The sequence below is a fragment of the Sceloporus occidentalis genome, unplaced genomic scaffold, assembly GCF_023333645.1.
Source record: "Sceloporus occidentalis isolate IW3139 unplaced genomic scaffold, rSceOcc1.0.p SCAF_26, whole genome shotgun sequence".
Lineage (NCBI taxonomy): Eukaryota > Metazoa > Chordata > Lepidosauria > Squamata > Phrynosomatidae > Sceloporus > Sceloporus occidentalis.
Window position 1 is genome coordinate 10887341 of NW_028317006.1, and position 26974 is coordinate 10914314.

General features: G+C 42.5%; 1 protein-coding gene across 1 annotated transcript; it reads left to right on the forward strand.

The window, feature by feature from the left end:
• Window positions 1-1989: 1989 nt before the first annotated feature.
• LOC149300149 (uncharacterized) lies at window positions 1990-26246 on the forward strand. Its single transcript, XM_089485575.1, has 4 exons — window positions 1990-2199; window positions 2432-2584; window positions 3463-3696; window positions 25884-26246. Exons 1-4 carry the CDS (start codon window positions 1990-1992, stop codon window positions 26244-26246), a joined length of 960 nt encoding a protein of 319 aa, XP_089341701.1.
• The last annotated feature ends 728 nt before the right edge of the window (window positions 26247-26974 follow it).

A 26974-nucleotide genomic window follows, 5' to 3' on the forward strand; every position in this document is an offset into this window, starting at 1 on the left:
GCTTGCTTGATGCCTTCAAGAATTGGGTATTATTCCTCTTTGAAGTTGTTGAGGCTGGTATTCTTGTATTCATATTATAGGGCATCACAAAGCAATGCATATTAGCTAAAAAAAAATACTATTGATATTTTTCTACATTGTCTTTAAATGGACAATCTAATGTCCCTGACACCCCCTCTAAGGAACAATGTATGTTAAAGTGTGAGTGCTTTAATATGCGTTCTTCAAAACGAAAAAATATATATAATAAAAGAGCTTACCTGCCCTCCTACTCCACGATCAGACTACTCTTACCACTGATTGGGTGGTTGAGAGAGAGGGGAAGTGTGTGAGGTGCAGTACTAATGGGAGATGGAGAGAGTGTGTGTGTACGTATACCGTATTAAGAGTGAGTTTGTGTAAGTAAAGGGTGTTGGGGTGAGCGCATGTTTTATTGTACAGTGGTAGTGTACGGGGGGGGGGGGATCCCCATCCTGACCAATTCAGGCTTCTCTTTGATAGTTTGGCCCTTGTGCTCATCCGTTCCTTAGCTCACAAGTGACCTGCCGAGTCACCTCCCATCAATTCCAATAGCCAAAGAAAGAAGCTTTTGTTTTAGTCCTAAGTACTTATTTATGTATTTATTTATTGTTTACCATTGTTGGTGTGGCTGCTCGAGACAACGAAGAATCCATTTAAGTAAAAAAGGAAAGAAGAAAGACGAGCATAAAGGATTTGGGGTCCCAAAGCTGGCATGTCTTTGGGGCGCGTTATTTAAGTATAACAAATAAAACACACTTCGAAATGCCAAATAATCCCGCCGAATAACGCATACTCTTTAAATGTTTAAGAAAATTCCAACAATTACCGTAATATACTGACAGATATACGCGAGTCGGAAGGCCTTACTTACCAGTGACTGGATCCGCGGCGCCTGATGACGTAAGAAACCGGAAATGCGGGTTCCGGAAACCGCGGAGAAGGGAAGCTGGTGGTGCGCTTGGCGTGCTGTGGAACGCTAATTTCGGGTTGGTGGGGGAAGTTTACGTCGCTTGTCGGGTGAGTGTAGATGAAAACGGTTACTGCATGAAAACTGTAGCTGGCCTCCAAAGAGGAGGACGATTGGACTTCCCCGTTAATATTCCGTTAATGTATATATATATATATATTTGGTAAAATTATGAGGCCATTTAATGTTATAATTTTAATAGAGGGCCGGGAGACTACTGATCCCTACATTGTTACAGCGATGGAATTGGCGTGTGTGATATATACTGCCTTCTACCTGTCTATTTCAATAAGTCTAGAGGATTTATTACTTTGCATACACCCTACCTATATAGTGAAGATGGCCATATCTGGTGTATCTGGTATTTTATTTTTAGTCACCCAATAACATGGTGGTCAGTAAGCTTGCGAGCCGGGCCCTCTCTACCTAACCTATCAGTTTGTCTCAGACCCTCATACCTGTTAAATATGTATAAGAAGCGCTGTGTGAATTGTTGGTGCTACATAAATAAGATAACAGTGCTATACGCAGTTTGCTTATATATATACGGGGCTGAAGACGCTTAATGCTGCGGATGCAGGTGCTGCCTCTGAAATACTAGAGCAGTGCAACACTTTGGGATCACTTTTTGTGCTTGTATTAAAGGGACACTCGGCTATCTGTGACAAGATATCTGTATTGAAAGAAGGCATGTTATAGTACAGAGTACTTTGATTCTATAGAGGGGGTGTCGGAAACATTAGACCGTCTCTTTAAGTTCAGTTTGTTCATGACCGGTATATCAGTACAGGGCCCGCTCATCTGCGGCCAGTAAGAGAAAATCTGTTCTGCACCAGAACTGATGTTGGCCAATTTTTATTTTTTTTTGTTTGCCCACTGATTTTAATTTTATTCACTTAGATTGTTCTCGTTGCCTTTTTGGCGACATGGGCTGCCTTTCTTTAAATTGTGTTCTGGATCTGTCCCTTTTCTTTTTTAGAGCAGTAAAGGACGTGATGACTATGTCACGAAAACCAGAACTACCTCCGCTGTGTATAACACCACCACCTGAGCTGCTGGGGGATGTTCTGAGGGAGCATTATACACCCCTGCCTTTCATGGCCTCAATCAACAAAATGAAGAGGCTCCCATCTGGCCACTACTTGTGTTTGGAAAACTTTGAAGATGTCTTAGAGAGACGACAGGCAGCTAATGCCAAGGAAAGAGAGCGGGTGAGAGTATAATGGCCAAGGACTCCATACTGTAAAATATATATGTATGGTTATGATTAAAGAGTCAGCAGCAATGTTCCACATGTTGTTTTGGTAACTGCACCACTGACAACCAGAATTGCTCTTTATACTCCATTGTTTTGCTCATTTTGTAGTCTAGAAATTATATTTGGTTTTGGCTCCTTCTACATCTGTACTGGACACCCTCTAATAAATCCTAAACCCTTTGCAGATTAGAAATATCAACAGTGGGTTTTCAAAGCTGAAAACCATTGTGCCCTTGATTCCCAAGGACCGGAAACCAAGTAAAGTTGATACACTAAAAGCTGCCACTGAGTACATTAGACTTCTTCATGACATCTTGGAGGACACGGGTGGATTTGAGGTACTGTCTTAATGCATTTTTGTAAAGTAGTTTTTTTAGGCAATAATCATGCGCCTGTTACTTATAAAACAAAACAAAACAAAAAAAAATCGCTGCAGTCTCCCTATGTAAAACTCATTTGAGATCTGCCTGCTCCCTTCACCTTACGTGAAAAGAACCCATTAGTAAGTATGTCTAACAGGCTAGAGGGCCAATGGTACATACAGGTCACAGTTGGGTTCAATCCTGATCATGGCCCATAGCAGCCACTTGAAATAACCCAGTATTTGACCCTGCATTGCTTATTTCTCTAGTGTTTAAGGTGTGCCAATAAAGGCTTAAAGTAGTATATATACTGTAAGCTGGCATTATAGTGTAATGTTTAAGGCCTAAGTAAGATCTTACAACATGTGATCCTTGCAAATCATCTGACGAGCCAGTCCTGCAGTGTACAGACACACTCACGAGGTACTGTAGTACTGGGTATCTGCAGTTCCAACAATAAGCAAGCAGTAAAAAAAAAAGTATACAGACAGATACATTGAGATTACAACAAAAGCTTTGTGTGTGTATATATAGTATAGACTTGTGATTAAATAGAATAAGTCAATTTAAATGACGTGGACATAAATAAAAATGTTTGAAACAATGTAAGCTTTTGACATTAACCTATTGTTCCCTTTTGACTTGTAATCGCTGCCCATTGTACAACGCTTTCAGCTGGCTTCCCAAATATTACTGTGTATCAGAGTAAAATGTTGTATCCAGACCGTATACATATACAGTGAAAGTGACTACAAAAAGGATTAGTGTATCGTCACTGTGTTTAATGTATTCATAGTGGGCACACATCTCCATATAGATTATACTAGCCAATGTTTTTTTCTTCTCATACTCAGAAAGTAGATGATGTTCCTGATGTAGACCCCCCTGACGGGTACCCAGGTCCAGTCTCCATGATGCCCGAGTATATGGGGTCCCTTCCGGCTGAATTCCATCTGAAGCCTTTAGGAAATATGTCGGGGAACGTCCCCTTCTTGCTAAAGCCTGAAGAGCCCGTGTGTTTATGGAGAGCAGGCGGTGTGTTCCCTGGTTATGTGGGCATTGTACAGATCCACAAAGCAGGCCGACTGGTAATGTCCTTAGTGATTTTACAGGTGCGGTGGCGGCATTGACACATTCACGTGTAAGCTGTGTAGGCGACACTGAATATTCTCCCTTTATTTGCTAGATGTTTCACGGTGGTCTGTGAAGGAGCGATCTCTTTCCGCACGTTGGTGAGTATTATTGGACCATGTTGGATTACACATGTAAATGAAGTGTAATATTATCTGCTTAGTGATTATCTCAGACTTTCCATATTTTGTACAGGATCACTCCTTGGTCACTCCTTTCTATTAAGAGTGCTTTTTATACACGGCCCTTAATGTTTGTAGACAGTATTTGGCAGAACTCTACCAAGTCTTCCAAAAGTCCTTACTGAATTCATTGGGTACTTACCTTGACTGTAAATCAAAACCTCTAAGCAATTAAGTCAGTGGTGTCAATATGTTCGGTAATCATCTGAGAATCCATTACGCCCGGGGGAATTTTGGGTTTTCTCTGACCTTCCTAATATTTTCTGATTTCCTAGTTCCAAAACAAGTTACAAAGATTTAAAATGTGCACAGAAGCCTGATCATGTTTAACACCATAAGCCGCTGAGCAGAAGAAAGTCAATCTGTTACTATTAACGTGTATTGTTTTCAATAAATCAGATGGTTTCATGCATTTGGCATTGAATATTGACCTAGACCGTGGTTCTCAGACGTGCATCTGATTATTCGGGGAAAAGAAATAGATTGTGCAGCGGGAGTGATCGCAGGTCCACTAGGTGGCAGGAGCTTTACACATATCCAGCCACCAAAGATATTTACTTTAAATTGTTATTTAATAAGATGGATTACATCACAATTTACCAGGAATCTTCCCAATAATAACAGGTATTTGTGGTTGTATAAACTTCTGCCTTATAATAAAAACATGAGCCATACTTACATTCCCTCGTATTAATCTGTACCGCTGCTGGGGGCCTATTCCGTGTATCCACCTTCTCGGTGAAGAAATGAATTCTTATACTGCACCTATGGCTGTTATCTAGAACCTATCTAGAGCCATTAAGTCATCCATGTTGCTTGCCAATAATGTACATACTGGCAGTAATCATTTTAGTAATGCGCCATTTGCCGTCCACTAACTGTACAAATCCCTTCTGCTAATCACATTGGGTTTATTCTCTGAAGAGATTACAAAGTTTGATGCACTTAGCGTAATATATGGCCAAATATGGCTCTTTATAAATACAGCAGTGTACTCGCCCTTTGTATCTGTCCTTCCAGCTTTGACGCATAATTACATTTATATCAGTCTGTTCTTATACGTGCAGAGTGATCGCATTATAGGTTCAGGTATATTAAGGCCAGATGATGAGCAGAGCCTTGCAGCCGTCCATAGAACAGAAGAATTGGGATCCTCCTGTGTTTTTTTTTCTTTTAGTGCGGATCTGTTGCTAAATCTTTAATATGCGCGCTCCTCGTCTCTCATTTTTAACTGACAGGGAATCCGTCTGTTTATTTAAAGATCCCCTGCATGTAAATCATTTTTATTTGAGTAGAAAGGACTCTTCTGCCTTTGTGATGGGAAAAAGTCACATTATCGCATGGTGTGTCTGCAGCGGAAGGGTGATGTGTTTTTCACTCACCATCGTCACTGCTGAGCATGGGGTAGAATATGCCTTCAGGATATGTGCAGGAAGCAATAGGGGCTGTACAGGCTTGGCACCGTCCTTCATGGTGTACTAGTCTATACCAATTCTGCTGGGAGGCTGTTCCATTTATCTACCACCCTCTCAGTCAAGTAAAACTTTAGATCGACTTCTTGTCCTAACGCTTCTCAACTTTTGAAATAAACTTCCGATGTTTCTATCGCGTCTCCTCCAGCTAAACAAATTGAGATCTATAAGTCTTTCCCGGTCATTTTTCTATATAGTTTTGGAGATGGGGTCTACAGAACTGTACGCAGCGCCATAGGGGGGGAGGTCTGGCCAGATGAGGTTGCTCTGTAAACTGTATAGGTGAAATGTCTTACTTTATATTAAACATATCTGTTCATAATTAAGGTTAGTAAAAGTAGCCTTTTTTGTGTGACTAACTTGTTTTTTTTTTTGTTTTTCCCCATCTAGGTCTAAATGAAATTATTGAAATGAAGATTTGTTTATTTGTATGTAAAATATTTATAATTCCATATGGCCAGATGCTTATTTGTTTATAATATATTGAAACAGAAAAATAAACCTTTTGGGCAATTTATTTATATAGTTGGCGGCTCCCTCAAAATGCGAGATGGAGATGAGTGAAAAAACTCAACCATAGCCAAAAATTTACCCAAAAAAAGGTAATGAATAAAACCACATTTTTAGGAAGTTTTTTTCTTTTCTTAATTCTAGGTTTTATGGAAACAAGCTATCATTCCAGATGGCATTTAAACAGTTATGGAATGATTACTGTCTGGCTGCAGTATTTGCTGCGCATGCTGCTGAATTAGCTGATGGACTGGAGGCGAGGGCTGCAGTAGTTTTAATAGCTGAAGACTGTAAGGATGAGCAGCCAAGAGGTGGGAGAGGAGTGCTGTGTATGGGCTGTCTCACCCTGCCCTGGGGCAATTGACCTGTCACTTTGTGTAGTAGCCCTGGTAAGCATGTATTACCTGGATTTTTGTCCAAGGATCTTACAGGTTTCCAGTGCCTGCCCCCGCCTGACGGGTATTGTGACGTAAAGCTGCCCCAGCCCCCGGCGAAGCGTGTCATTTAATGACGTCATTGGATGTTTGTAGGCACGGTAGGCGTCCTGGCTCTTTCGCTGTTAATCCGGAGAGTTCGGATTGTGTAGGTGTGTGTGATTCAGAGATTCTTGCTGTAGGAGAGACATTTTCATCTAGCGCTATAATGTGTCACAGCGGGGGTGAAGGCGTTTCGGGGGCTCAGCGAAGGGCTTTTAACCAGGGGTTTTCATTTTTCTGTAATCTCAGTGTTTTGTTGCTGGAAATCTACTCCGATTACAGAGAAGGTGAACCCTCCTGGTTTAAAAGCCATTCACTGAAGTGCCTGCGATGAAACAGATAATCATGTTCTATATGATTAACCCTGGCAGTAAATGGCATCGCGTAAAGACTTGGCCAGGTTGTGGCTGTAAGGATGGTTACATCAGGGGTGGTATAATGCTGTGAGCATGTTAGTGAGAGCCGCTCGGTGGGTGGGTCGGGGGTGTGTCAGGGGGCGGGGCCGGGGAGATCACTGTCACGGTCTTTTGTTTGCCAGCTGTACCGAGAGAGGGCTGGGCTTCTCTTCTCTAACCATCTAACCGTCAGCCGGGAGATAGCATGGGATCCCCAACCTGCAAGAGATAACATTCCCACCGCACAACATAAAAGGTAGGTCTCTTATCACGCTATGGCTTCAGTCCTCTGCCTTACAGTAAAATCCATCTGCGATCGTGCGCAGGTTACTATACAGGCTTCTGCTGCAGATCAGGAATGTAATCATATCGTGAAGCTTTCAGGCAGACCTGCGTTAATAAATGAATGCATTGCGCGATTATATTATAGCAACCAGCTTCTTATGTTTTACGCGGAGCGCTTCAATGGCCGCTTCACCTCCTTGTAGGTGTATGTCGTTTCATGGCTTACGTACAAATAGAAATGTCAACATAATGGATGTAAGAGCATCCTGCTGAGATTGCCTTATGGCTGCAGTTCTGACGCCGGCCACAGGAGAGCATTTGGGCTGCAGAAAGAAAAGCCTGTAATCAAATATTATTTTATTATGATATTGGGACAAACAGCAGTGTATTCTGCATGATGGGAAGACGGGCTGCATAGATTACACATAGATTACACTTTAAACCCTGTAAGTGGGCATCTGCCAATATATGTGTTTGCCCACCAAAAAGAAGTGTAACAGCGAAATATAAAATGCTGTCTATGCATGCGTAGGCAGTCTCTATTTTATATGTAATAGAGGATTAAATATATAAATTTATATATAAAGACTTATATATAAATAAGATCCCTTCCATGTCTGGACCGTTTGAGGAATCAATGCACAGGTGTCTATTTGGGTTTGCAAGGGAGTGACCTGTTTACTGTAGCAATCAGTTTACAGCGTCAGCTGCCCTGTGAGAATTACAGAACCGGGGCATTTAGCAGAGCTGGGGACTGTGGGGCTATGCGAAGAAAATTCAGGAAATTAAAGGGTTAAACGCAGACGTTTGCAAGTATTCTGATATTTAATGTATTTCCTCGTCGAACCAAATAACTAGGTTCAGCACAAGGAAATTGCAATTTTTTTGCTGCTTCTGATGTTTTTTGTTTGATTAAAATTTTTCCATCTTTAGCATATAATCTGGTGTTTTGTGCCAGTTAATGAACTTTATATGGGTTAAAATGTCTCTGTGTGTACATACACACACATATATATATATATATATATATATATAGATATATAGATATATATATATAGATATATAGATATATAGATATAGATAATTTTCACCTACAAATGTTGTGTTTTTGCGTAGAAAGACAGTGTTAAGTGTACTGTAATTTGCAGTGTGCTGGCATGCAGGGGGTTAATGTGCATCCGCGGCTGGGTGTGGACTGCCGAGGCGATCTCTGTCTGCGGCCGGCCTGGGCGTTACTGACCCCGACTGGGCATCTCGGAGAAGCCCAGAATACCATTATTATTATACTGGCTGCCATTATATTCACTGTTTCTTCCAGCAAGCAAAAAGCGGTAAAATGGAACAATTGTAGAGTAATGGTGTTAGAAGAATGTGTAAATGATCTGATGCAGATGGTGGGGATTTGTTTGCCTCCTATGGTGTAGATCACACTTAATTGGCCCTTTGCTGGTCACCCATAGAGGTGCCTGTCCATGACCTTCTCTTCTGTATAACCGTCCTCTGCAACTACTTGCCATAGCACCAAACACTCTTTATCCGTCCAGAGGAGGAAAGGGGTCTCACTCCCCTAGTCAATGGGCCACCAGAGATACAGTATCCCAATCATCACGGAGAGTAGGGAAACGGGCAGAATATTATATATGGGGCATGCTGCTCATTCTATAAAGCTTTAGATGCATTTAAATAAATTGGTGCTATGGGGAGTATACAGAGAGTATACAGAGAAGTTACATGAGTAACTGTGTATTATTTTATATAGCGCCATCATATTCTGCAGCGCTGTACAATAAGTAAGCAGGACATGACAAGTAGTGTATAACAGACTTACAGAAACAGGTGAGGAGATCCCTGCCCAACGAGTTTACCTATAATCTATATGATTGTTTAAGAGTTAAAATGTAAATCCATGCAGGGTTAGATTGATCCCTGGTGGGGGGGATTAGAATGGGTTATATTACATAGTAGGAATCTGCTACTTTGGAATTGGCGTTAATGTTATAAACGCTCTGTATGGAAGAGCCGATTAAAAAGCAACTACAATGTGTGTGTTCGGTGCCTGGAGGTCGCACCCTGCTGCAGGGAACACGGAACACGATGGCGATTGAACGTTAGAGATCTCCTCCTACATCCAGCGTTAATTGCCGGAATAACGGTGCAAACCTATAGCTGCTCTCTGCCTACATAGAGGGGTCTGGATGATGAGGTAGCCGTAAGCGGACGCCTCTACCAGATCGGTCACCGTGCTGTCTGAGTCACGGTTATTTTAAGTTCACGCCTCTGCGATCTCCCACACGGCAGCGTGAATAAAAGCCTGCCTGCTCGCCTGATGTTAAAGAGGGGCTTTCTGGTTTTTAATGAACCCTCACTAATTAAATTCTACTTTTACTTCCTTCTGCCCATCCTAGTGCCGTTAACCTTTGCATCATACTGGTACCTTCTAGTCTGCGATGTGGCCGGTCCATACAAATTGTGTTCCTTCACATCGTTTAATGTACACATGTTTATGGCACCGTGGAAATTTGCTATGAATATTTAGAAACATGAGCATTAGAAATATGCAGTGATGCCATCTCAGGAGCTGCAAACTTAAAATGAAGCGTTAGAACATAAAGCTGTGTCTTTATATTCACTGAGTGTGGTAGATAAATGGAACAGCCTCCCATCAGACGTGGTAGGGCAGGTTCAAATGTATTATGATAAATGCTTATGGGAAAACGGATATATCTGTATGAGCCCAAGAGAACGTGGATGATTTAGTTGAAATTGATAGTTTTTATTTGGGCTGGCGTAGAAAAAGATGTAAAGCTGTGCAAGATTTCAGGACCTCAGAGGTCTCTCTTTCAGGTAAACATTCTGACAAACGTATAAAAGCATCTTCTAGAGGAATAGGTTCCTCATGTTCTTTTGATGATCTAGCTCCTAGGTAAGTGAGCGAGCAGCATAGTGGGCATTATTATTAATTATGCTATTTTCCCCATAAAATCTATGTGGTATCGGCGACTCTGTTCATAGGGCACCTGAAAATCAAACCATCCGTGGCTGGTATAGTCATCTGGGTCACAACACATATATAGGGCTGGGTTAATCTTAGTGTACATTAGTTTAACCCTTTAAGGACAATGGGCGGTCCCTAAACCCATTGAAAACGATGCATTTTGAGCCCGTATATGTACGGGCTTTGTCATTAAGGGGTTAAAAAGTTATTAAAAATATATTTTTGAGTTAATTTTTCTTTACACGTTAATTTAGGTGAAAAAATATATTTTTACCTTTTTTTATTATTATTATTTTTGATTTTAGATACGAGAACCACACGCTTTCTTCTGTTGCCAGTCTTGAAATCTCGCAGACAGCCTGGGTTTGATTAAAAAATATGAAATAGCGACAGATAAGATCTGTCCTCCTAAATTAATAGTTTATCTTTCCTGTATCTCTGCTAATTAATGACTGTAATGGGATTGTTTCCAGACTCTTTAGCACAGTATCCTCTTCAACAAAAGTCTTTTGCTTTTTGAGACAAACCGTTTAACCCCTTCACGACAAAGCCTGTGCATGTATGGGGTCACAATGCATTGTGGTTAAAGGGTTTAAAGAAAACCCCTTGCGTTTAAGGGGTTAATCCGCAGCCAGCATATGTATTATTCTGCAGGAAGAAGTCAAAGTTGATACCCTTTTTGGGCCAAGGAATAGATTTACAGCTAAAAAAAAAAAAAAAGTGATTACTAAATATGTTGCTTTTTTGGGGGGTTTATCATTTTTACAAAAGCTTTTTGGTTGATAGTTTGGTTTAAAAGAAAAATAACGTAAAAACAACTTTCTGGTCTTCACATATCCGGTGCTGATGTGTCAATCCGTTCTAACGCGCATGTTGCAGGGTGTTTATATCTCTGCTTGACCGTTGCGGTTATGCTCCGGAGTAAAGGATTGTATTCCAGGAATGTGTATAGTCGCTCGCTTTGCAGAGAAAGATTTAATGCACTTAAATTCCAGCCAAACCATGAATTAGTTAATTCTTTCAGCTCTAAACATAAACTAGCCAAATGGTGACGAGAACGACATTCTGGCATCTCCCGTTATAGTAATGAAGTTGTTTTCAAAAACAACGTCTGTCTGTCGAGAAGAGTTGTTCCATTATTGTAATTATATGAGCCTCGGAGACCAGGAGCTCGTTAGAATATGTACAGACAATTTATTTGTGGGAGGAATGGCATTAAAGGGGTGCTCATGCCTATTTTTGGGGTTAAGTAAAGCAAAACGCTGCTTGGTGTCTTTAACTCCCCTGAAATGGTAGCGTATCGGCTCGCGCATGCACAGCGCGCTCTGAAAATATTCCCCCATCTGCTGAGGTCCCAGCAGGTGCCCCGTCTGTGTCATTGGCATGGAAGCCGGTCAAACAGGTTGAGGTGCCAGCACTTGCCAAGCGGAGGCACTCCATAAGGAAACAGGAGAAAGGTTTCATCTTTCGCTGTAAGAAAGAGACGATCAGTGTTTTATTCAACATACGATAAATAACAAAACATTAGGGTTGCTTAACTTGGTGCTCGCTGTTAACATTAAATGGAACACCGAGCCTGCGACCTGCACTTAGTTACTGCCCTTGAGTTCAAGTTTTAGTACTGGAACAGATGAGGGGTTAGAAGTCGCTTGACCCTGATATACGCTTATCAGTTGTAGAGGTGATGGGGGATGAATAATTTAAAGGAACACTGTCATGTTTTAAGGTATTGCCGGCACACGTGTGTTGCGTGGATCACAGATCGGTGGAATCGGGGAGTGCCGTGATATCACGACTTCTACTCAACCAGGCATGTTGATGAACAGACATGAGCTTGGGCAGTGAAACTGTGTGGCCTACTAAGCAAACTAAATAAATATTGCATAGAAGATTGAGAGTAACATTTTAGTCTAACAGGCTCTACTGTACGTTGGCTTCTAATCAGTCCCTACAATGCTTTTTTCCCATATAACCTTAGTTACATTTAGATCCACCAAGAGCCCTACTGTAATGACACTATCAACATAAGAATGTTTATTAAGGGTTAAATCATCTGTATACAGTATTATGGATGTGAAATTAACAGCAGTAAACGTATGTTATAAGGAGGTTGTATTAAACGATTTCTAGGACCTTGGACAGCTCCCCCTGATTTTCAGCAAGACAATGAATATATAATAGCAGGCAGTGGAGATGGATCGAATCGTTCTTATCTGCCATCAAATTCTGCTTCCGCGGCTCCTAAATGTTATTGTCCTACTACTAACCTGTAAAGATGTGTTAACTTTGTAAATGTCTGCATAGATCCAACATTCTAGATTTATTTTGGATTCCCGCTGCTGAGAGCAATAGAAGAGACACATTGTGCTACCTGCCCTCCCTCGCTTTATTACGCATCCATCAGCCTGTTTAGAAACTATTCGCGTGATTGTTTCTGGCTCAGATATTATGTGAATGTATTTTTCAATATTTTATAATATACAGTATATATAAACCAGGGGTAATCACAGACCAGCCATTAACAGTATGGGCTCTGGCATACGATGCTTCCAACATGCCACTGATCACTGAAAACCGTATGTGTGACTGCTTCATACATGTTGCTATGGCCTATTACATTAATCTGTAATAACATACATCGATCAGCCATAACATTCTGGCCAGTGCCAGGCAAAGCTAATAACACTGATCATCTTTGTGTATTCTTAGTATTATGGCACCTGTCATGGGGTGGGATATAATATGCCGCAAGTGAACATTTTGTCCTCAAAGTTGGTGTTAGAAGCAGGACAAATGGGCAAGCGTAAGCATCCAAGTGACTTTGACAGGTCAGATGTGTAGTGGAGTCTCGACGGGTCAGGGCGGTTCTGGTGGAAAAAGGGGCCTACGCACTATTAGGCAGGTGGTCATAATGTTATGACTGGTTTATATCTAACATGATTCTGTGATGTGTAATAAAGGGGCCATCTTTGGACTCTGTGGATTGGACCATAACAGAGAACTGCAAGGTCTATGAAGCTATTGAAGAACACATAGAAAAAGAAAACCTGTAAATGTGTAACTGCATACTAGTCGAATATAAAAGGCCTAGGGGGTACCCATTGTACAGCGCCATCAGTGTTACCATTGTGTGATATAGCAGATGTGATTAAATTAAAAGTGAGGAGGAGGAGGAACCTGTCGTATGTACAGAACACAGAAACGTGACCACGTTTCACCCTAGAAAAGTCTGAGTGTTTCCCTTTAAGAGAATTATCGGAACGTGTGCTCACGGGAGCTGCTTGTGCCTGGCGACTGCGTGAATCTATTCACATGAAGCAGCAGCTGGGCGTCCGCCACCGCCAAGTATTTGTATTTATTAACCTCCCTGCTGCTTTACAAATTGCAGAACGCCATTCATTAACCTCCCAAAATAGTGTCCTTTCCCCTACTGAATGGGTGAAGGGAAGTAAAAGTCCGATTTGCTTTGAGAGACAGAAAAAAGACAATCAGGGCTGTTCTCTACACTGAAACATACAGCTGAGCATTCTGGTATTTTTAAAACCTAGTACTTACATATGCATTGTTCAAAATTTGGGGGTATACTTAGGTAGAAGTGGTGGCATTTAAGTGTTCCCCCTGAAATCAATGGGAGTGTGTTCCGTGTATGTACAGAGGGATTAGACCCCCATCCAGAGCGTTCCCGGAGGAGTGTTGGAGCTGACTGACTGTTACGTATATTCCGTGCAAAGAGCTGTGTTCAGCCAAGCACACCTCCTACACAGAAAATAGATTAAAATCCTTTAAAATGGGATATCATGTAAATTTAAAGAGACCTCTTGGCTATCATTATTATGCGGAGAGTTCTGAAACACACCTCGCTATTTTAACTTTACATTATTCAGGACCAGGTCAGCCCTACAGTTCAGTGTTTTTCTAACTGAGGAAAGGCGTTTTTTCTTCTTTTTGTATAATAGAATGTTTCCGGGTGGTTGCATATCAGCAATTTGTCCCAGCTATCTTGTCTTATCCCAGTCCACTAAACACTTCCTTATTATAAAACACATCCTTATCATTCTGCTTATGGTCATACCTGGGAACTTCTGGGCTCCGGCTACCCGGAGCCTTTCCTTGCGGGACGCGGCGAGGACTGCACACTGACGTCGGGGGCGTTCCTGTTGACAGCAGCGGGAAACACCCCCATTTAAAGGAAAAATAGGCGGGGCGTGTCAAGACCCCACAACACGGAAGATTCGGATCTTGGCCCGGAGAAACGGAGGAGCAGCGCTCACCCAGCAATCTCTGGGTCAAGCCAATGGCGCAACTTGGCTCTGTCCTTTTCTAGAAGCACTCCCAGCAGGCCATATTAATGCAGACGCACTTCCTTCTCCCGGATTCCTTCAATCTGGGGTGAGGTTGGACCCGTGGTGTACTCTGCTGTGTAGGAGGCTAAATGAACGGAACAAATTGTGGGTAAAAGCAGACCAAGAAAGAAGACAAGGAGCAGGGCCGCAGCCAAGGAGAAAGGGACACGTTAGCGGAGAAGGTAGGGAGACGTGTTGAGATAGCGTTAGAGAAATGCAAATTAAACTTTGGAGCTCTTTTATTGTTGTGGGCCGCAGTCTAGTAAACAATAGAATGGCTCAGACTTAATTATCCAGCTGGAGTAATGTCTGACTGATTCATTCTGCGGAGGAACAGACTTCATTAGCAAACAATCAGCTGAGTGTGATGTTTGAGCAGGAGCAAGTCACCAAATATATCACATGACTGACAACAATGGCAGCCTCCAGGTCTGCAGATAAAGAATTAGAAATGTTTTCCTCCTCATAGCCTATCCTTGATTTTTTTTTATATTCCCTAAAGTGGGCGTTTTAAGGGAGGTAAAATCAATGGGTTTGCAGGAGAGCTGTGGTTTCACTCCCTCACTTAACTTCATTACGAAGGTTCAACCCTAGTGAGCTTCAAGCTCTCCCTGTTACATTATGTATTCTAGCCATTGTATTGTGCATCATACAGGGTCAGGGTTGGCCCTTCATGATGAAAAGCGGAGCGAGGGAGTTGAAACCACAACTCCTCAGGCAATTAGTGAATAAATCCCAATGCCATCGTTATCTGTTAAGAAAAAGACAGCATTGTTTATTTAAAGTTAGTGGCAGAAGTGATAAACAGCCTGCATCCTTAACCCCTTGATGACAATTGCCGGTCCGGGCACGTCACGGAAATTCAAGTCGATAACGACAAATGACGTGCCAGGACCGGCACGTCATTAAACGGCGTTGCTGTAATGCCTCGAGCAACGCCATTATCGGCACAAAGGGGCCATCTCTGGCCCCTCCCCGGGGCGTCAACATCCGCCATACTTTGTATGGTGGCGGACGCCCGTTTTAAAAGCGTTTAGGAGGCGATCAACGATCGCCTCCTAAACTTAAATGGTGTCGCTGGAATGCCTCGATCAGGAGGCATCCAGCGACACCAAACACCTAGGGATGGACTGTGACCGCTCCGGAGAGCGGTCACAGCCGCAGCTGCCGGTGATCTTCGCCATCAGCAAGATGGCGGCGGTCCGGGAAAATTCAATAAAGAAAAACAATAAAGTCTAAAAAGTTCGCTAGACGGTCTCCAGACCCTCTAGAGAACTCTGGCTCCACTTGCAGGTTGAATATAGGTACTGCATTCAACCATGCAAGTCAATGGAGCTCAGCTTTCTAATCACAGTGTGATTAGAAAAAATAAAATTAATAATAATTAGAAAAAAAATAGTAAAAAAACAGTAAAATGTAAAAATAATTTCCTACTGATCAGGGGAACCTTCAAGTTGAAAAAAAATATATATATATAAAAAATATATTTTTGTGAGCAAGTCCTAAAATTAGCATATTAGCTTAAAACAATTTGTGCATGGAAAGAGTTAAAATACTGGCATATTAAATGCCCATGAGGTGTCTACTTTTAAAAAATGTATGATTTGATGGGGTAAATTGAATTGGCCGGGTTCAACAATGTCCCAAATAACACGGGGGGAAGGATGGCCACACATCTAATTTCCAATTAGAAAAATGCACACATGCCAAATGTGGCCTTTTAGTTCCCCCCAAAAATGACAAACCCATGCATGTGGGGTATCGCTGTACTCAGGAGATGTTGCTGAACACATATTGGGGTGTCGTGTGACAGCGGCATATACCAGGGGCTGTAAATTCATACATAAAGTAGGTGTGTGTGGGAAAAATACACACACAAAAATACTACTGCAAACTTTGAAAAAATGCTGGTGGTAAAATGTGTGCATGCAAAGAGTTAAAATACCAGCATTTAAAATACCCTGGGGTGTCTAGTTTTCAAAAATATATGGTTTTGTTGGGCACACTGAAATGGCCCGGCTCAAAGATGTACCAAATAGGGCATGGGCAGTGGATCCCCAAATGCCAAAGTTCAAGATTGAAACATGTGCATGCCCCAAATGTGGCCCTTTTGCCCCCAAACAGCCAGGCAAAATCATTCATGTGAGGTATCGCTGTACTCAGGAGATGTTGCTAAACACATATTGGGGTGTTTTTTGATAGTGACATATACCAGAACCTGTTTATTCATACCTAAAGTAAAATGTGTGTGAAAAAACAAATGCAAAAAAATGACTACCATAAAGTTTGACAAAGGCTGATGGTAGAATAAGTGCTTGGAAAGGGTTAAAATACTAGCATTTGGAATACCCTGGGCTGTCTAGTTTTCAAAAATATATGATTTGATGGGGTAAATTGCATTGGCCGGCTTCAAAGATACCCGAAATGGCACATGGGGGGAAGAATTACCAGATTTGGAAAAAATGGCTTTGAAATAGCAAAACGCTACCTGTACTTATTGCTCCATAACGTGCAGAAAAAAGCAAAAAAACATAAAAACATTGGGTATTTCTAAACTCAGGACAAATAGTAGAATCTATTTAGCAGGTTTTTTTATTACCTTTTATAGATGAGTAAAAGATTTTTCAACTGAAAGTTAGAAACAGTCATTTTTTTCTAAATTTTTCACCATATTTTATACTTTTTTTAATAGTAAATAATATGATACAATCAAAACAATGTCATCTAAAGAAATCCCTTCTTGTCCTGAAAAAAACAATATCTAATGTGTGTGGGTTCAGGAAACGGGAAAGAAGAAAATTACAGCTAAACACGAGCAGCGCAGAAATGTTAAAACGGCCTTTGTCACGAAGGGTACAAAAAGTAAAATCAGCCTTTGTCACGAATGGGTTAAGCAAACCCAAAACGTAAAGACACTTTGAAACTTTTGTTTTTATTTATTAAATATGCATAGCAATTTAATTCTAAAAGCAGTTGTTGCCTTCGATGATAGCACTCGGTGTGGTAGTTTTCCCCCCATCATTCTGAACTGCCTGGTTCGCCAAATCTGTACATGTATGAGCCACCCGCAAAATATAGGAGCCGGGAGCGGTGGTGCTGCTACTGCGAGGATATGTGATGGGTCATGTGACCCCAATGGTTCCTCGTGGGAAGGCAGAGCACGGAAAGGAAACGCCTTTAGAAACATAGAAAGTGATGTCAGATAAGAACCAGTAGGCCCAACATTTCTATATCCTTCTGTAGATCTGGTCTCCAGTACTGTACACAATACTCCAAGTGAGGTCTCACCAGTGATCTGTACAACGGCGTGAGCTCTTTCTACTACTAATACCTCTCGCTATACAACCAAGCATTCTGCTAGCATTACCTGCTGCTCTACTGCATTGTCTGCCTACCTTTAAATCCTCAGAAATAATTACCCCTAAATCCCTTTCCTCACACGTTGAGGTTAGGACAGTATCAAATATTCTATACTCTGCCCTTGGGTTTTTATGCCCCAGGTGCATTACTTTGCATTTATCCACATTAAATGCCAATTGCCACAGCTCTGACCATTTTTCCAGTTTTCCTAGATCGTTTGCCATTTGGCTTCTTCCTCCAGGAACATCAACCCTGTTGCAAATTTTTGTGCCGTCAGCAAATAAAAATACCTTTCCATCAAGACCATCTGCAATATCACTAATAAAAATATTAAAGAGAATGGGTCCGAGTACAGATCCCTGAGGTATCCCACTGGTAACAAGACCTTGTTCTGAATATACGCCATTCACTACACCCTCTGTTGTCTGTCACTCAGCCGCTGCCTGATCCATTCAACAACATTGGGATCTAAAGCCAGAGATTGCAGTTTATTTATAAGTCTTCTGTGTGGGACAGAGTCAAAGGCCTTACTGAAATCCAGATACGCAATGTCTGCTGCACCACCGCGATCAATTACTTTAGTCACCCAATCAAAGAAATCAATAAGATTTGTCCAGAGACAGCTGCTGGAAGCATGAATTGGCTCTGAATACAACAGGTTGGTGGCCAGTCAGTGAAATGCAAATCCTTGTTGGCATGATGTGGCACTCGGGGTATGCGGGGTCCCGGTGGGGTTTGTGGTAACACACCTGTGCCAAGAGCAGGATACCAGCTTGTAATTCCCCATTTACTGTGCTGTGGTGTTTCTATGTGTGTGCGGCAGCTGGAATAATCCCATTTTTGCCTGCAATGCGAGGCCTCAGTAATCCGTCTGCCCTGTTACTGCTGAGCGATGTCTGTTCGGAGAAGCAGAACAGAGCCGAGTAACAATTCCAGCTCACAAATTATTCCCAGGTAACCGATACGCTGTCATAGCAATGAATCCACTACCGAGTAGGGCACCTGGTACGATACTGCAGCCGATGCCGGTCCATGGCTTGCAGACTGAGCCGTAACCAAGAGAGCGGTCTCTCCCAGATGGTTCCTGCTGCTCTTCTGTTTGCTTATCAGCCAATTACAAAGCGATTCTTGTAGATGGCACATCAAAGGTTAAACATTTACTTTTCTGTAAATAATACCAAGTGTCTACAGAAAACCACCTGATATATGTACAAGATGTGCTACTATGTTCTTTTCATAATTACTGTGTGTCCTGGAATATGATGGCTCCTTAAGAATTAATAAGAACATTGCTACGGCGGCCATTTCTCCTGCTCATATTCCCAGAAAACATTAACCCTGCTGAGCTCAGTTGCCAACGTGGTAGCCCAGCAGTCAACTATAAAGTCTTTTTCACAAGTATATTCCTTCGCAAGCTGTCGTTTGCTCTTATTTCTGCCGAGAAGGTTAAAAAAATGTGGGTGGAGGAGGCAAAGAGTGTTATCTCATGGATCCAGCCATCTGTCCTCCCTCTGTCTCTAGATCACGAGGCATCCTAAACCGAACTGAGATAGAGTAAAGTTCTTGAGCACTCAGAATGCTGGTGAAACCGTCAGAGAAATCCGGGAGTCGGAACTTTATTTTTTGAATCAATGGCAGAAGCGGACAGAGTGAGTAAACATTTGATGCACACACAATCATCTCCCATCTCCTTACTTTACAGGAAGGGTGGTAGATAAATGGAACAGCCTCCCAGCAGAAGTGATAGAGGTAAACACAGTGAGGGCTGCATAGGAGAAGCATAACGCTACCCTGAATCTAAGACAAGATCACGAACTGATTAATGTCCGAGTCTTATTTCAGGAAAAATTGTTATTATCTGCTATCAGATACAGCCGACACAGGCATCCACAGGGCAGGAGGGGCAACACGTAGCTTCAGAAGCCATGTTTCCATGTAAAATGATGTCATTATAGTACTTGTGCCAAGGATCACCTCGGATCTAAATCTGTTCCGATTTTATGATGGTCCCTGCCAGGAGAACATTCTGCGCATGGCCATGACATTAATAAATTCTGATGTGGTTCTTTCCAACGCAAACTATGGCCACACATAATTTTTGTCCAATTCATAAATCTATTGTGTTTTCCTGTCTTTACTCGTCTTTGATACATTTATGGTTTTGTTCTATACATTGTCTCTTACCTGAGCTTGAACGACCAGTGTCTTCATACCGCGTGTGTTTTGTTACTTTCTGTGTGATTATATCTGGTTGGCGTTCTATGCGAACCAACGCCGTGGCCTATTTGAAATGAAGGCTAATGAAACGCATTGTTTAATCATGTTAGGATATTATGCATGCGCGAGTGCCTTTTACTGTGTTTCCACATTTTTATAGTGCTGGCTTTTCTTTATATGAACAACGCAGAGTTTACATAGTTTGGTGTCATTTGAAAGAAAATGTAATTTTTAAAGAAAAAAATACACATTACTCACACAAATTCTCAATGTCTCCCTACTTTCTGCTTCGTCTCTTGTTATTCTTTCTTCGTCCGCTTCTCCCTGGTATCATCTCCGTTAACCAGTGCTCTCGTAGCACTTCCGCGAAAGAGCGGAGCCCACATGCACACCCTTTTGTCCAACAGGTTAACAGGGAAGAGGCCGCCCCAGTGGAGCGCACCTTGGCTTCGCCCTTTCGCAGAAGTACTCCGGGAAGCCGGCAAATCCATCTTGGAGTACTTCCTCTTGGAGTACTTCCGCAAAAGGGTGGGGCCACAACACACACTAAGAGGGCGGCCTCTTCCCCACTCCTCCAATAAGGGGAGGGTGTGCTCGGAGGCTCCACCCCTTTGAGGAACCACTCCAGGAGGCCTGTTCAATGGAGCTAATTCCGCGGACCTATACTCATCTGATCTGATGCCACGTCACAAGCTATGTGAGCATAAAAAAGTAACATGCGGCCTCCACCAGCCTTAAAGTATCAGGGCCGCTTAATCATCCCCGACCTTATATATATATCTATAGATATATATATATATGTGAGAGAAAAAAAGAAAGACATCTTATGTAAAGTGTATATTATTGGCCATGTTGCTAGGCTGAAGATTATATGACCCCTTGATAGGCCTCTGTCTAACTTCCATTAGTTCCATTTACATAGGATATTTAATAACTGAATAAAACCCTCAATGTTAGGAAATATTCTTTATTTCTCTGGATGATGATGTTTTTTTATCTGCAGATTTTTTTTTTGCAGGTGACTCGTGCCCTGCTATTAGCTAGACATTTGTAAACACATTATGGCTGCCTCCCAGCAGATGTGGCATGGGAGCAGCTGGGGCACCGGGGGTCCGTTGTCTTGGCACTAATAGTTGGAGGTGTGTGTGGCTGGCAGCAGCTGCCTTTCCACTCGTGAAATGTGTGTATGCATGCGCGCCTGCTGTGTAAGTATCCTCGCTCCTGTCTCGGTATCCTAGCAACCCTGGAGATGCTGCGGTCCTGTAGAGGAGGAGGTGGGGAGTGAAGAGGATTGGGGCTTGCGTTTAATTAACCGATTGACTGCCATTACCAAGGGTTGTGAAACCCATTCCTTTTAACACACGCAGCGCAGCAGAGGGGCAGACCGTTCTCACGCTTTACGGCTGACAAGATCTCGGGGGGGGGCGGGGATTTGTCACATTGAATATTTAAAACTACAAACCAAAACAGCCCCCATATAATTTCTGCAGGTAAATCTTTGGCAAGTGCCTCATCACAGTGCGTGGAATGGATTGGGATTAACGGAACTCTATTTGTAAACGCCCAGTGAAGCTGAAAGACAATGACTGCTCCTTGTAGCTTCAGTCCAGAGGCAGCAGAATAGGCCTGTGTGCCATATATCACCACATATATCACCACATATATCACCACATATATCACCACATATATCACCACATATATCACCACATATACACCACATATATCACCACATATATCACCACATATATCACCACATATATCACCACATATACACTTGCCAAAAACTAACACCACATTATACCCCGAGAGAAACCAAGTGGCTCTGATACTGGTACACAAGGACACCTTGACTTGTCATTACTGAAAGATACGAGTCCTCCATAGACATATAAACATACCTACGTTTCTTGTTTTAAACTGTTGGAGTTCGGGAAAAGAAACAGATCCACTTTAAGAATTAGCCTGGCAAACAGCGTATTATTACTATTTATAAATAAATACCAATATTAAAAGAAAGATTTATATATATTTATATATATATATATATATAAAAAAGTATATGAGACGTACCCATAATCTTATGATGTGTATCACCGCACCCCCCACATTTTCCTACAGACAGAGCCGGCCTTAGGTGTTCTGGCGCCCTGTGCGGACTACTCCTCTGGCGCCCCCCCATTCCAAAAAAAGAAAGGAATAAAAACTTGTAACAAAACCCCAATCACTATATACTACGCCAAACATTGATGTGGTCTAGGCCTACCACTTAATTGTCTGGCTTAGTAGTAGGGATGCACCGAAACGAATTCTGGACTGAAACCGAAAGTGCAGCATTTACCTGGCCAAAACCGAATATGACCCCCCCCACATCATAAAAAAATCTAACACTTTTATTTAAAGTAAGTAACACACCAAAATAGGACAAAACAATTAAATAATATTATATATATATATATATTTACTCACAGAGTCCATTGCACACCATTCCAAATATTCCAAGCCCGGTGCTAGTAACCAGCAGTTTCCATGTAAAACACTTTCAAAAAGATGGTCAGCACTCCAGGTCTTTAAATAGACAATTTCATTTTATTCAAAGTCAACGTTTCAGTCATTACTGACTTTCATCAGGACAACATATATATATATGTCCAAAAATAGTTACCGGCACTCCAGGGACTTTCCAAATAACCACACAAACAACTTCGGTTTTCAAGTCTATATATATCAAATATATATATATGATTAACAGCAATCACATTCCTATCATGCCCAGGCATACCCAGATTCCAGGATTTACTTGCAGACTTGGCATGATAGGAGTATGATTGCCCTATCTACCCCTTCTCACTCTCTTCTGCCGTATCTACCCCTTCTCACTCCCTTCTCCCTATCTACCCCCTTTCCCCTGTCTCACTCCCTTCTCCCTATATACGCCCTCCTAACTATCTACCCTTTCCCTCTTTGAAGTTCACTTACCTTTCAGGAGTCCTGCGGTGGGGGTGCAAGGCCTCTGCCTCCCAGCTCTGCCACTGTATGGAACAGTATAGAGTGATGGGAGTTATGATGTACTTTTAGAGCATAATTAGATCATGAAAAAGACATTGGAAATGGTACAGCATAACACCCATCACTCTCACACACTTACCAATCCACACATATACTAATCCACACGCATACCAATCCACACGCATACATACCAATCCACACGTATACCAATCCACACGTATACCAATCCACACGTATACCAATCCACACGTATACCAATCCACACGTATACCAATCCACATGTATACCAATCCACACATATATACCAATCCACACATATATACCAATCCACACATATATACACTAATCCACACACATACCAATCCACTCTCACTGAATGCTTTCCTACCTTTCCTCTTTTCTCCTTACAGCTCCTTTTCCTCCTCTTCGTTCTTCTTCTTCAGTTCTTCTGTCTTCTTCCGGGTCAGAGGGCACGGACAGCGGTGGGCGCGGCTTCAGTGCTGTGCGCCGGGATCTGACAACAAACCCCGGCGCACAGCAGCTGTTGCCGCGCGGATCACAAGGGAGCGGTATCGGAGGTCTTTAACAGACCTCCGGCTCCCTTGAGTGATGTTAAGCCGGGTTCAAGGGAGATCCTTGAACCGGCTTAAAATCACTCAAGGGAGCCGGAGGTCTGTTAAAGACCTCCGATACCGCTCCCTTGCGAGCCTGCTCCTCCAGCGGCGGACATTACTGTCCGTCTCTGGAGGGGTGCCGGGTGCCCCCCTGATGAGCTGCACCGGGTGCCGCTCGCCCCCCCCGCCGCTAGGTACGCTGCTGGCGGCAGCGGTACGCTACGGTGGCGGCGGCGCCCCCTGGAGTGTGGCGCCCTGTGCAGTCGCACAGGTCGCACACCCCAAAGGCCGGCCCTGCCTACAGAGTCCCTTTTGCCCTAAATCGTTCGGCTGGGGTATATTTACTGCATTTGTCCCTCACAAATGCCCTGTAGTGCAATTAAGTTATCCACTTAGCCAGAATTGTATACATTTGCACATGCATGTGAAAAATTCATTATGCCATGTTAGCCCAAGAGAAACTCGTCATTTTACGTGACGTTGGTACGTTTTATTGTGTCAAGTAGAACAAGACGTAAAGTTTTGGGAGCTCAGAGGTCTGTTCTTTCGACTAAAGACAGCATAAGTGTGTGAGCTAGTGAGATGTGTGCACGAGGGTATATTATTATTAGCTTTCATTTATTAAGCACCAATAAATTACGCAGCGCTGTACAATTTAACACATACATGACAGATATACCTTTATTTTAGGAGCAATAGCAGACATATCCAATGTCAGATACAGCCAGGACATATATGCAGTCAGGATACATAGGGGTGCATAGGGGATCAGGGAAAAGTGTACTACAATGCCCACGGTTCCTGGCCTCTAGCATTACGACAGACCGCACATTCAGCACCGCTCATAAGTTGATGCCAGTTGCTCAGTGGCAGATTTCTAGTATAATTTTGATGTGCTGAGGCGTGCATTTTAATGGCATGTGGCCGTGGTGTTCAGGGACAGCAGACGGATGTGACAGCCACTAATCCGTCCTGCAGACCGTTCAGATGGAGAAGGGAGGGGGAATGAACTGTCTGATCAACAGTGAGCTGAGTGCATGGACCCGAAAGGGCCCAGTTTTGTGAATATGTTCTGAGCCGCGTGACATGCATGTAACCACGATCAAGCATGTAACGAGATTCTGCCAGCATCGTATATCACGGATGCTTCTGTTCGGCAGCGGACCTGTTAGGAGCAACGAAGGCACTTTCACTTGGCTGGAAGCCTACATTCTGGCAGGATATTTATTTAAAGCCCAAGAGGCTGAACAGGAAAATAATTAAGGTTCTAAAATGTTTCACGCAAGGTCCAGATGTGAATCTAGCAGAAATGGATGGAGATTAATACAGACTAATCTTGTAACTCTTTCTTTTGTTGTTTGGGTCACTTTGAACTCGTTGGTTTACGGGATAGAGATGGGTTTATTTCATCACTTAAAGCCAAATGTATCCTTGATACTACTCTAGAATATACTATTCTAGACTATTTAAAAGTGAAATTACATATAATAACCCAGAAAGTGATACTTTCAGCATGCGTTTTATGCTTAAATGCTAACAAGGTGATTGTCTGCATTAAAAGCTGTGCCAGCATGAAGCTTTCCCAAACACCTGCAACTCCCGTGATGTTTGGCAACAAGGGAGGGTAAATGGGAATTCTAGTTGTTGTGGTTCAGCTACATCTACATCCAACATGCTCCCCATCTGATTGTCTTTGGCTTTTAGTAAGCTTAGAATCCTACCTCATAAGTGTCCCAAAAACTAGATCACAGCTCACACATGGCCCCCTTACAACATATTGAATCAGAGCGCTGCGATATGACATCATAATCCAGCTTTCTGCTCAGTATATTGTAAAGGGGGTAAGGAAGGTGGATGGTTCTCCCCTGGCCCGCCTCTAACCACACCCCCAATGAAGGAGCCCAACTTTGGATGGCTGAAGTGTTGCAGTGGGGGGGGGGGACACAACAGGAAATGTATTTATGAACTAAGTAAATAAAATACTTTTATTTATAACCGACTTACTCAGTTACAAAAACAGCAATCAGAAGGTCAAAAAGTGACATAAAAATCCCCACTAAAACTCTGCCTTATCCATGCCTCTAGCTACACCCCCTAAATGGAAAGTGCCCCTATTTGGCTGTTTGTAATGTTAAAAGGATTAATAAATTGATTGGGGTGCATAGAAAAGAAATGCCAAAAGTCTCACTGTCTGTTAGATCCCTGTGTCACCCTTATTTTTCAATCAATCAAGGAGCCAGGTTTTCTTTAAATCTGCGTATGCTGTACTTTTGTTGTTTTGATTACTAGTATATGACCTTAGGCTTTGCTACATTTACGGACTTGCTTTCCCCTCTGGTTTGGACTACTACTTCCATGTTTGACTCGGGTATCTTTGACTATGAGTACCTCTTGAATCCATGGCCATGTTCACCAAGGCCATGGATTCAAGAGGTACTCATGGCCAAGTTTACCATGCTCCGGCTACCGGAATACCTATCCCTGTACCTCCGGCTACCGGAATACCCATCCCTGTACCCCCAGCTACCGGAATACCCATCCCTGTACCTCCGGCTACCGGAATACCTATCCCTGTACCTCCGGATACGGGAATACCCATCCCTGTACCCCCAGCTACCGGAATACCCATCCCTGTACCTCCTGCTTGTGTAACCATTAAGGTATCCTGTACGTGGTAGGCAGAGAAGACAGGAGCATCTGAGTACCTCTGGGCTCAAAGAATGGGTCCTGTCATAGAAGAATACCCTAACCCTACCATTAGCACCAGAGACCTAGTCGAGAGGGGGGGCCCTTTGAGACAACAAAATGTTAGACTTGTCTGAAGCAACGAAAAATTAATGCAGATAAATCAAACATGAAACTATCTCCCGATACACTAATGTCACCTAAGTCTATTAGCGAAGAAGAGCAAACATTGCAGAGAACGGCCCCTTTCTCAATGTTTCCTCTGAAATCCTTGTGCCGCGTAAGATTCACTCTTTAGTTACACTACATGTTAGTGAGTGGCTTTGCACACCCATCACGCTGTTAATATTCAAGGTGAAGAATAAGGATTTGTCATCGACCTTCAGGCTTCTACTCTGTCATCTTACATGTGATGGGATGCTTTATCTGCACTCCGGTTAATGGTATACATTTATGCGTGTTTTGGTTAACTCTGTCACGATCCATAGCTCTAAAAGTGAGGATGACTTTCTTTTACGCCAATCTTACTAACAGGCTTAAAAAAGATAATCACCTTAACAGAAGGAATTCACTTCCCCGTCATGCCAACGCAATCTATAGGTTTAGAATAAGGTGGTAGTGATTATATTTAACAGAATAAGGAAGTCAGTTCATGCATTTTATTATATTTAAAAACACAATTTGTTGTAGCTCAG